The sequence below is a fragment of the Durio zibethinus genome, chromosome 7 (assembly GCF_047325235.1).
Source record: "Durio zibethinus cultivar Kanyao isolate XHJ-2024 chromosome 7, ASM4732523v1, whole genome shotgun sequence".
In the NCBI taxonomy this organism is placed as follows: domain Eukaryota; kingdom Viridiplantae; phylum Streptophyta; class Magnoliopsida; order Malvales; family Malvaceae; genus Durio; species Durio zibethinus.
The window spans coordinates 20,931,913-20,944,630 of NC_143168.1; the positions used below are offsets into that span (position 1 = coordinate 20,931,913).

The following is a 12,718-nucleotide window of genomic DNA, read 5'->3' on the forward strand; positions in this document are numbered from 1 at the left end:
ACATAAATAATATCCGAATTGAAATAATAACACAATCAAAATCTAATATTTCTTATTCATCTTCCATAACAATTTAAAAATTTCTTATTTAAGTTTTTTTTTAATCTTCAATGTTTTATTTTTACTGTCTGTGTGGTTGAATTAGTTAATTAATTTCAAAATATTTTTAAAATGAAATTGCAATTATAAGTAATTAAGCATATTTTTTTATTTGGATTTAGGACAATTTGAATCAAATTTTGTGATAAATAATTAAAAATTAAATAGTAAATCAATGATAATATAATAATAAATATATAAAAATATAGTAGTAAATCATTTATAATTTAGTAGAAATCCCTAATAACATAATAGCAAATTACTAATAACTTTGTTATAAATTAGTGATGATTTAGTAATAAATTAGTTAATTACTGATAACCTTTTAGTAAATCATTAGTAAATTAGTAGTAAACCAGTTATAAATTTATAATAAATCATCAATAACTTAATGGTAATCACTACCAATGATTGGTAAATTATTCATAACTTAACAGCAAATCCTTCACAAATTAGTAACAAATCATTCATAAATTAGTAGTACATCATTGATAACTTAGTAGTAAACAACTATTAATTTAATTGTCAATCATTGATAACTTTATTATACTTAAAGTTACCAAAGATTGAACCCTAGGTACTAGTAAAAATGAAGTCAAAACTTTCATTTTAAGGATTAAGATAAATCTACCATAAACATAATCAATAAAAAAAATAGTGAAAAAGTTATAAATTTGAATAAAATAATAATGTTATTGTATAAAGAGAAAATTATCACTTATATTATTAGTGAATTTTTAAATTTCATGTTTTATAATTGTAAATACATAACAACATAATAGTAAATCAAAGATAGGTTAATAAAAAATAAGTGACAACTGATTAGCTAATAATTGATAACTTAATAAAAAATCAATGATAATTTAATAGAAAATTAGTGATAATTTAATAGTAAATCAGTTTCATTTTAATAGTAATTAATAAATTTAGTAGTGAATCATAAATAACTTAATAATAAATTAATGATAATTTAGTAGTTAATCATTGAAAACTTAAAAGTAATTCAATATAACTTAGTAGTAGTTAATAATCAATAACTTAATAGTTAATCAATGATAACTTGATAGCAAATGAATAATTTAATATAAAACAATGATAACTTGATAATGAATTATGGTTAATTTTGTAATAAATTTGTGATGATTTTATAGTAAATAATCAAAAACTAAGTAATAAATCAATGATAACATAGTACTAAATGCATAATATATAATGGTAAATCATTGATAATTTAGTTGTAAATTATTAATAACTTAGTAGTAAATTATTAATAATTTAATTGTAAATAAGTGATAATTAGTAGCAAATTAGTTAATCATTATAACTTTGTAGAAAATCATTGGTAAATTAATAGTAAATCTATTGTAACAAATTTTCAATTAGTAAAAATTATTAACAATTTAGTAGTAAATTAGTCATAACTTAATAGTAAATAAATGGTAATTTAATAGCAAATTATTGATAATTTAATATTATTTGATTAATAGTTTAGTAGTAAATCGCTGAGAATATAATAATAAATTAATGATAACTTAATTGTCACATAAATTTTTTTATACTTAAAGTTTATAATTTAATTAATGATAAATTTTTTATAATAAAATAAAAAATTTTAATTTAATTTCATGCAATAAAAATATCTAATGCTTACTTTTGTTTTTTTTTTTAATAAGATTCAATGATTTATTATTATTGATCAAATTAAAAATTTTCAAAATTGAGTGAGCAGAATAAAAATTTTTTAGAAATTAAGTGATCAAAATGTAATTCATCTTTAATTTTAACTTTTGAATTTTTTTTTTAAATTTATAGTATCACATCAATAATGCTTTCAATCAAATTTATAAGTTTTTCTGCTTTCAATCAAATTTCACATTTATAAGTTTTTCTTCTTTCAATCAAATTTTCACATTTAAGAAACCCGGCTACCAAAAAACAAATAAAACAGCGTAACAACCCAATGTTTGTCTTCATTAGTAGCTTTAGCAACTATAGCGGGACAAGTGACAGGCCAATTCAAAACACTTCCAAACAGGATGAACATAGGCCATACAACCACCCAAAAATCTGGACACAAGTGTATTGAATGTTAATGTCTTATTTAATATTCACAATCAATGTATGATCGATGCATAATTCATATGCATTAATTAGTAAGTGTCATATCATGCAAATATATATCTAGGAAATGTCTTTCACTTCAATTTATATTTAATAGGTCATATATGCATCGACAAGAACTGATCAAATAATTAACTCCAAGTATATGTTGTATATAGGCCACATGACCACTCAATAATATTGCATATGCAAATATCTTTCATACTTAAATTTGCATTTCTTGTGTTATCTTTGCATCAATAAGAATTGTAAAGTAATCTCAACATCAAATAGGTTGAATATGCAACTATCTTTCACACTTAAATTTATATTTTATGTATCGTCTATTTTTATATTTTATGTATCGTGGTGATGCCAGATTTTGACTGGGGGAGGGGGGAGTTAAGACCAAGACAACAACATCCAAAATTAAGATAATATTTGCTACGCTAAGACAACATGATTATGGTATGATGATAAGAAAGTTACTAAATTTATAATGTGTAAATTAGGACATACTAAAAATACACACGAGGTTGCACATAAACTATGTATATATTTTTGTATGTAGAAATACATAAAATGTCACGGAATAAAATGAGGAGAAAATAGTAGCTAATTGCTTTTATTCAAAATTATGCTCTAACTATTTTAAGAATTATCTATATTATTTTTTATTAATTGTCAATAACGATATTGTTTGAGACTCAACCGTTAGCCACTACTTTTCCCTCTGCCTCCGATGCCGTCAACTGTGGCTTTTCTAAGCTTAATTCGTTTCTTCCTCAATCCCTCCTCTCTCAAGACATGAAGAAAACTTTTCTAAAACTCTTCGAAACCTGAAAATGCCTCAAACTCGACAACCCTCCTTTATGGGGGTGTTTAAAATTGGTTTTGATTGAACTCATCAACCAAATTCATTTAATTTAGTTAATTGATTAGTTTTTTAATTATAAAAAAATGACTTTAGAAAAATTTTTATTTTTAGTTAATTCAATTTGAAAATTGAATTAACTAAACTTTTAATAAAAAAACAATAAAACTGAAATATAAATCTAAAAATACATGATATAAATAATTTATTTTAGAAATTGTCAAAGTTTTTAATTTAATACTTTGGTATTTGATTATTTTATTAGATAATTTTATTTAATTTGTTTCAAATATGAAAATTTTAAAATTTAAAATATAATTTAGCTTAAATATATTTATTATTTGATTTATCGTAAAATTAATTGAACATATCGAATTTAATTTGATCGATTAATTTTCGAAACTAACAATTCTATTCAATTAACACAGATGAAATAATATAGTTAAGCTAATTCGATTTTAAGTAATTTGATTTAAAATTAACTAAATCGACTGAATGAACACTTTTTCTCCTATATATATATATATATATATATATTCTGTGTTGTAAGTGTATGCATGTATTATATATGTTTTATTTTTTATATATTTAATAAATTATTTTTAAAATTTTTTAGTAACTCACTTGATGTCAAAAATATGTTGTCGTGTAATTTGGTTCTTTTTTACTTTTTTTTTTTTAATTTTTGTCTTGTTTACAATTTTTTCTTTTTTATTTAATAATCACTTTGAAATATTTTAAATTTTTTTCTAATAATCGATCCATTTGATATTATTATTAAAATTATAATTTTTGTTATTTTTTTAATTTGATATTTTTTGAAATGAAATTAATGAAGGTGTCAACGTCATATCCAAATTTGATTTTTTCATCTTTTTGTTTTTTAAATTCATGATATAATTTTTTTCAAAATTGTCTAAACGTTACTGATATTATGAACTCAACTTTCTTCTTTTTTTGTTTTTTGAATTTCGTCATTTCTTTTTTCTTTTTTTAGTTTTTTTCTTCTTTTTTATATTTAATAAAATATTTCTAATATTTTTTTTGTTATTAGGGAAAATTTTTTATTATTAATTAAAATATCTTTTTTGTACCTTGTAATTAGATAATTTTATTAAAAAAATATTAAAGAATGTGACGGGTAAATTTGATTTTTTTCAGACTTTTTTAGTTTTATTGTATAAGGAAAATGATGTTTTTAATCAATAATATCAAATTAACTTTGAAAAAAATAAAATATAAAAAATATTAAATATGAAAAGGAAAAAATAAATTAAAATAAAAAATATAAATCTATAATATAAATTTTATAAAAAAATTCATCATTACCAATGTTGCTTGGCAACTCAACTTTTTACTTTTTACTTTTTTTTCTTTAAAATTTTTTCTTCCTTTTGGTTCTTGTGTCTTTTTAATTGATATATTTTTAAAATAACATCTGTGTAAACGTGACATAATATTTTGTTTTTTTACTTTTTTTATCAAATAATTAAAAACAAATGTAATCAATAAATTAATTTTTTAGAAAAATGCTAATAGATGTCAGTACAAATTGTGGGGTGGCACATGACAAAAAAAGTTAATACCAAGAAAAAAAAAAAAGATTCAAATGGGATATTATGTGAACATATCTATTTTTTTATAAAATTATTTTTATTAAAAAAATAATAGCTCAAATTGTGGCACGTAATATTTTATAATGTCATACCAAATATATAAATTTTTATCATTTTACGTAATACAAATAAACAAATTATTAGATCTACACGTAACAACGCCGTACCCGTTTCTAGTATAAATAATTGCAGGTGCTCTTCTTTTTTCCAACTTCAACAAACTTCATTTTTCTAGTCCGGGAACTAGTTTTCCCTTCCATCTCTCGCTCTTTGCAATTCTAGGCTGCGGCAAATTCTAGCCCTGGAGCGTACTTCAATCTAGCCTTGGAAGCTAAAGGCCATTTGTTTTCCTGTAAGTATTTTAAGTCTCTTTATGATCACTGTGCGTAGAGTTTCCAAAATACGATCATATTTCATGTTATTTAGAACGTGGCCTTTTTCATTCAAGATGAAACTTTGAAATTAAATTTAGTTAGAAAATTGATATGTCACTTTGACATAGCTCAAGTGGTACTGGGAGATGACGTTTGAGTTGAAATCTTAGAGTTCTTCCCTTTACGTAAGAAAAAATGGAAAATTGATAAGCTAATACTATCCTCCTCCTCCTCTTCCCACAATCTTTTTTTACTTCTTATTAGCATCCTTAAAACTGGTGATGCGCATGTAAGGGCGGCCGGCCAGATTGCAGATTCGCCGTTGATTTGCTTCAGGCCTACCAGATCGGTGGTTGTCCGTCCTCCCCCTTCCCCTCCCATCCCCTCCCTTCTCTCCCTCTTTCATTCCCCCTTTCCCTCTCTGTCCGCAAGTACCCCGTCTACTTTTTTTTTATTATTTTAATTTTTTTCATATTATTTCCCAAAATTTTTTAACTTTTTATTTCAAAAATAAAAGTAATAAAACAGATTTTTTTTCACAAAAATTCAATTCAAAAATATTTAAAATAGTATAATTTACTGGTGAAATGTGTATTTAACCCAAAAAAAAAAAAAAAAACTACCGAAACCGAAGGCCTGGATAGACGTAGAGTGGAAAGACTTATAATCTATTCATTGGCAGACTAAGGCACCCTTCTTATAGGTTGAGGTTGATAATAACTAATAAGGTAAAATGTAAATTTTAAAGATGCATGATTGACTCAAAAATAAATTGAGAGTAATATTCATTTATTATTATGTCAAACATGTTTAAAGTAAGATGGTGAGACTAATGAGGTTTTGGAGCAGAGGCAATGAGGAAATTTTAAACAAATTTTTAAAATTAAATAAATTTCAATTTTGAAATGTCAAATTTATTATCCATTTGACAACTTGATTAACCGGTTATGCTAGCTAATAGTTCAAAGCAACATCAATTCTTTCTAGCGGTCCATATTTTTGTTTGACAAAATCACTTTTTTATTCTCTTTAGATTTCAAATTCTTTTGTTAAAAAATTCAAAAAGTTTGAGACAACGTAAAATATATACAATCTATAATTTTTATAAAAGCACATATGTCAGCGTTATATTTTTAAATTATCATTTTAAATATTTTTAGTATAAATACTAATAAGATTTATAAAATTTATAAACAAAAAATTTACTGTCATTAAATGAATTTTATTTCATAAGTAAAAAATAGTTAAAGTTTACATGTGTTATGGTTTTTCCAATTTATAAACTCTTGATTGCAAATATTAAGTATCAATTGGTACCATATATCTCATATGTGACACCAATTGACATGTTCAAAATGGAAGAAGTGAAAATTTATAATTATATGTTTATAATTTTAAAACTCATTTTTAAATAAAAATATATTTATAAAATTTATGATAATTATATAAAATTTTTCATCATTCCTTCTTTACATGCCATACATCATTTGACATTTTCACTTAACTTCTTTTTTTTAGCAGTTATAATTATAATAAATTATTACATTCATATATAAAAAATTATTAAATAGTTGAATAAATTAATTAATTAACAAACCAAAATATAACTAAATAAATATAATATAAAATTGAATTAAACTGCCGCACGGATGGCCTAATTGAAGGAAGTATCAAAATATTATAGCTTTAGAGAAATATAAAGATTAACAAGTGATTTTTAAAACCGTAAAAACACCTCAAATTTTAAAAATCATGGTATTTAATATTATAATTTTGGTCGTTGCCTGTATGCAGCGAACAAGCAAGATACCTGTTAGAGGAAAGCTTTTTTTTTACAGGAAGTCTGGAGTTTGAGAATGATAAAAGTAAGGATACGATAACGGATACCCTATAAACGAATATTTTGTATTGTCCTATCTAATTAAGTAGGATTAAGGTATTTTATAATCAGGTTCAAATAGTATTCAGATAGTAAAAATATTATCAGGGTTCTAGTAGAAGTCGAATAGTATTCTTAGAGCATCCACTACTTTGAACCCAACTATAAATAATAATTTTCTAATATTATATATATTTATAAATTATTTATTATTAATGTAATACCTAACTAAATTAATTCTCTAAGTGTTGTAATTATAATTTTTAAATTTAATTTAATTTTTATAAGTTAATTTTTATTTGTTAATTTAATCTTTTAATAATATTCTTTAAAATCAATTTTAAAATCAATTTGAAAGTCAAAATTTTACTTTATAAATATATATTTAACGGGTTTAGGTGGTTAAGGGATATTCTGTATATTACATGGGTAAATTTCAAATAGCAAATATAAAAAAAAAAAAAAAATCAAATATTTATCAAGGTTGAGAATGGGTACCCAAAATTAGCAGGTATCTTATTTGTTATCATCTTTAGGGGTATGAGTTGTAAGTATTGAAATATAAATTTTAAATTTATTTAATATTATATTTTAAAAATTGATTACATAAATCAACTAAATTAAACTATAAAACTTTTAAACTTTGTGGCTTTAACGCTTCATCACTCGGGAAAGAAATGACCGACCGATATGAAAGTGCTTTCTTTTTGCTCCTTTCATTTTATATTGAATAATTAGGTTTATTTATTATGTAGATTAAAAAATATTTTAATTTTAGTGTGTTTTTTTAATTATAATATTGATAAAAAACAATATTTATTGTAAAAATATATATTAAAAATGATATAGAACCAAAAAACTAATTGTAGATATTAAAAAAAGAAAAAAACGAACATACTTTTGAAATGACTCAAAAAGAAACAAACAAACATTTAATTTAAACATAAATAGTACTTTTCTTTTTCAAATTTACCATGCCTTAATATTTTAAGTTTCTAATAGCAGGAATATAATTTTTGTGGTTGTCCGAATGCTGGCAAAGAACCAAATATTACAAATTCGACTAAATTTGAAACGTATTTAGCTTTAGCAGGGATGAATTTCGTTTGAATAGAGTTCAAATTAAGGAGAAAAACAAGAACTTATATTAGCAGCAAGGAGAGAAAATGAAAATAATCAGGATTTGGTTCTGTTGCTAACTAGTCAGTGTTAATTTTTTGTTTACATGAATAGGAGTTCGAACAAATGCCACCGGCGTGGGACCCATTGGACGTTATAGGCGCCCCTGAATGTTGGAACGAGAAAGATTCAGCAGACTTGGGAGATGATGAGTTGGAGCATGGGTTCCAGGAAGGGTTTATTTACGAGGTCCCCAAGAACATTCGTCAAGGAAACGAAAAAGCCTATACTCCTCAATTAATTTCAATAGGTCCTCTTCATTACAGGAAAAAAAATTTGGTTAAAATGGCCCAGTATAAGTTGGTTTATCAAAAGAAATTTTTTGAAAGGACTTCGGCAGAGACTTTGGACGAATTTTGGAACTTCATTTTATGCAATGAAAAAAAAAATTCGCAGCCATTATCAAGCATCAACCATCATTGACGAATTTTGGAGCTTCACTGGACACAATAAAAAAACAAAAACAAAAAAAAAACAAAAAGTTTGTACGGATGATATTTTATGATGCGCTCTTTATCGTGGAGCTCTTCTTGAGGAACTATGAAAAGGATAAGGAAAATAACTCGGGAATTAAAGACTTCTTCTTAGATGGAACGTGGCCAGCTGGTCTTCGGAGGGACTTGATGTTACTTGAAAATCAGATCCCTTTGTTTATCCTACAAGAACTGTACGGGTCATATCGTAATTTCACTCGTGAACACAAATTAGATTCAGCCTGCGCTTCCCATGCCTCTGCTCTTCCCTTTCTTCAACATGCTTGCCACCACTTTGATATTGCATGGGATGATCAGTTCCAGGATATGAATATCCAACACTTCACCGCTTTACAAAGATCCCACTGGGTCAAAAACTTCCGCCCAAACCCAGATCCATCGATGCCCCAAGAAGGAAAAACTCAGACCTCTCCGTTTGAAGGAGTGCATAGTCCGACAAAATCAACTCCATCCATGGCCCAAGAAGGAAACAGTCAGACCTCTCCGTCGGAAGGAGTTCATAGTGCGACAAAATCAGATCCATCCATGGCCCAAAAAGGAAAAACTCTGACCTTTCCGTTGGAAGAGTTGCATAGTGCAACAAAGTTGAGTGAAGTTGGTGTTGAGTTTACTCTACCTGAGCAAAGTGCATGCTTGCTTGATATAAAATTTGACCAGGAACAGCTTAAAATCCCCAAATTCACGGTGCACTCCAACACTGAAGCTTATATTCGCAATGTCATGGCCTTCGAGATGTGCCACTGTCCAGGTGAAGCCTATGTTTGTGCTTACATAGAACTAATGAATTATCTCATTAAAACTGACAAAGATGTAGATTTGTTAATAAGCAAGAAGATTTTAAGCAATGAAGGCAAAAACGAGGGAATTCTCGCTAGCAGAATAAATCCCAGTAAAGCTCTAGCAGGTATGATTAAGAAACTTATGCAAGGAGTTGGCGAGGCTCCTCTTTCGTATCAGGCAACAGCGAATGAACTAATCAAGCACGAAAATGCTCTGAAGCACCAAATAACAAGATTCTGGAAGAATAATCTAGGAATTCTGAAGCGTGTGTATTTCACCAATCTTTGGAGAGGAACTGGAACCGTCGCTGCTGTTATGGTGGTTGTGCTCACTTTCATTCAAACCGTGTTGGCATTTCGGAAATAACTTCAACCCGCCCCAGCACCCACCCTCCCAACCAAAAAAAAATGATTTTAGTATTTTCCCTTCTCTCTCTTAATAAGATTTTAGTATTGTGATTGTGTGTCTTCGATATATGAAGTATGTATGTGTATGCATGTATGATGCATGTATGTATGTATGTATATATGGAATTAGATTGAAGTTGTATTGTTTTGTTTTTAGTTTTGTTTTTGGATTACTTACCAAGGGCCAAGTCGTTAGTGTATGTTAATATCTTTAAGTTGAAATGTTGAAGTTGCTATTGTATATTAGTATCTTTGAGTCGAAATGTTGTAATTGTTAGTTTTGTGTTTTCACTATGGTGTTTCGATGGAAAACTTATAATAACTCCTTTCTTTCAAATTGATTATTGATTAATCTTTACTTTACAACTATTATCTTTAAAGTTTTAAAATTTGAGAAGTCTCTGATACTCTCAATCTCATTTTATTTATTCATGTATGATTTTTTTAATTAAATGAATACAACTTTGACTATTAATTTTTAAAAATATTATATTAAACTAAATTTCCAAAAAATGTCTTGAAAATTTTAAGATTCAAAATTTACAAATCTTATTTTTATTCTTTTAATTTTATAAATTTTATTAAAAATAAGTGTCAAAGTTAAATTCGTTTGACTTAAAACTAACAACATAATGGGACAGGAGGGAGTGCATAACATTAAAGAAGTGTTTTTCACTTTGAAAAGTGAAAATTATTTTGAAACATTCTAAAGATGTATATTCAATTTGAAATGAAGAGAGTAAAAATAATTATTAATCACTATTATGGGCTATTAAAATATACTAGCAACATTTACTCGTGCTTCATGTGAGTTTAATAATTTCAAATAATTTGAAAATATATACCAAAAATTAATGATTTTGAAAAAAAATTATTTAATTTTATTTATAACTTAGCATTCGTTCATAAATTATTGCCTAAGATATTAACTAAGCTAACCACTTTTTTATATCTAATAGTCATTTAAAAAATAAAATTAAAAAGTATATAAATTTATATTTAGTTAAGGACTTAATGGATATTTTTATCATAAATAAATAAAGGATAATATAGTTTTTCTCTCCACTTTGGGGTTTCGAGTTCTGACTATTTAACACATCTCTTATCTCAATTATTGAAATGTTACTCCACTTACATCTATAACGGTTTTAACTTGTCTCACGTAGTATTTTGTGATTTTTTTTTTTTTTTTGTTCAGAGGAGGGCATAGTTTTTATAAAGAGGAAAGAGGAAAAGATCTTGACTCAAAATCAAAATCCCTACATTCTCATAAAGCCTCCTTATCATTTAGCATCACATTATTAAGTTCTATTCGCAGGGGGTTACATGGTAATTTATATGTTAAAATTATCAAAATATACTCAGCTCAAAAAATATTTTATTTGTTCACACTTAAGGTGGCATTTGGTTTCGAAAAAATTCACAAATTATTTTTTAAAATTTTACTAGTGAGTATTTGATTTCAATATTTATTTTAAGATAATCTAATTATGAAAAAAAGTGATAAATTATTAATAATATTTAAAATTTCAAAATAAAAAACTCATATTTTTTTATAATATTTTAAAATTTTGAAAAAAAATAACGTTATTTTTAAATTTAACTTCAATAAAAAATTATAAAGTAGCATTTACTTTTTGAATTCTCGTAAAATATCAAAAGTAGTTAACTTTTTCTCAATTTTCCCGAAGGTGATGGCTTTTTTTCTTTTTGACCAAGCTTTCCTTTCTCCCTTTTTTTTTTTTTTTTCTATTTTTAAACTGACTAAAAGACCTTTACCAGACTGCTAAAAAACCATTGCTCCCTCTTTTTTTTAGCTATTAAAAACCCTTCTTTAGCTCCCAGACCTCTTTTCCTCTAGCTTTTCTCTATTTTCAGCCAAGCTCCTAAACTTCTCTTTCTTATCTCTTTCTCTTTTTTTTTTGTGTTTTTTTTGTTATTTTTTTCCTTGGTGGTTTTTTTTCCTTCTAGTCTTTCACCCCTCTTTGCTCTCCTGAGAGCTCATCTATTTATAATGCCCGCCGCTTTTCCCTTCAAGCCTTGCCGTTCATATTCTTCTTATCCCTTCTACTATCTTATAACTGATTTGGTCAACCACTAATGCTATGATTTTGTCTGCAGTAGGTGCCATCAGCTCCTGTCTTGCTTGGCTATCTCCTCAGTGCAGGGGTCATGTGAAAATGGCAAGGTGGAGCTAGGCTTTCTTGCTTTCTTTTATTTAAAAGAAACCTTTTGATTTTAGGCCCTTTTTTTTTTTTTTTTTTTTTGGGTTTTGTGGCTGACTCCACTTCCTTTCCATGCATCCACTTGAACTTCCAAGGAGAGAAAAGCTTACGGGCTTTTACCTTTTCTTCTTTGTTAGTATTATGTTCCCTGTTTTGGGTTTTACTTTGGGCCAAGTTTGGGTATTATCATTTGGGCCATGTTTGATTTGCCAATTCGGCCCAATGGACCATCATTTGGGCTCAATTTTTTTGAGATCATTTTGGGATATATCTTGGGTTTTTAAATATGCCACCTTATGGGCTTTAAATGAGAGTGGTTTTGAACTCTTATTTGGGCTATTTTGGGCTTATGCCTTGGTCCATCAACAAAATCATGGTTTTTATTTAGGTTTTTTTAAATGAGCTGTAGAATGAGATGTGAATTAAGCTTGCAATATTAGACCTTTAATTGAGCTACACTATGGACCACATCTTTGGGTTTTTAAACTGGGCCATGTCTGGTTTGTAATTGGGTTACCTAATAGGCCATGATCTAGGCCTTCAATTGACCACATTGTGGGCACAAAACTGAACTAAATTGGGCTTCAGTTAATGCAAAAACAAGTTCAATTTTTAACATAAAACAAAATCCTCCAATTGGTCAAAATTAATATACCCGAACCTAAATTGTCATTGATCATGATTAAATCAC

The 12,718-nt window shown here is 26.5% G+C and overlaps 1 protein-coding gene across 1 annotated transcript; it reads left to right on the plus strand.

The window, feature by feature from the left end:
* The first annotated feature begins 4,921 nt into the window (after positions 1–4,921).
* On the plus strand, positions 4,922–9,761 carry LOC149518114 (UPF0481 protein At3g47200-like). The gene is made up of 3 exons (XM_089763422.1): positions 4,922–5,041; positions 8,176–8,494; positions 8,710–9,761. The coding sequence occupies exons 2-3, from the start codon at positions 8,188–8,190 to the stop codon at positions 9,759–9,761; spliced, it is 1,359 nt and encodes a 452-aa protein (XP_089619548.1). The 5' UTR covers positions 4,922–5,041; positions 8,176–8,187.
* Positions 9,762–12,718: the final 2,957 nt, after the last annotated feature.

What these genes read in the sequence shown, in the direction of transcription:
- LOC149518114 (XM_089763422.1), top strand. Translation starts at nt 8,188, where the DNA reads ATGCCACCGGCGTGGGACCCATTGGACGTTATAGGCGCCCCTGAATGT. An exon ending in ATTTTGGAACTTCATTTTAT is followed by an intron (nt 8,495 to 8,709) that starts GCAATGAAAAAA and finishes ACTTCTTCTTAG; the next exon opens with ATGGAACGTGGCCAGCTGGT.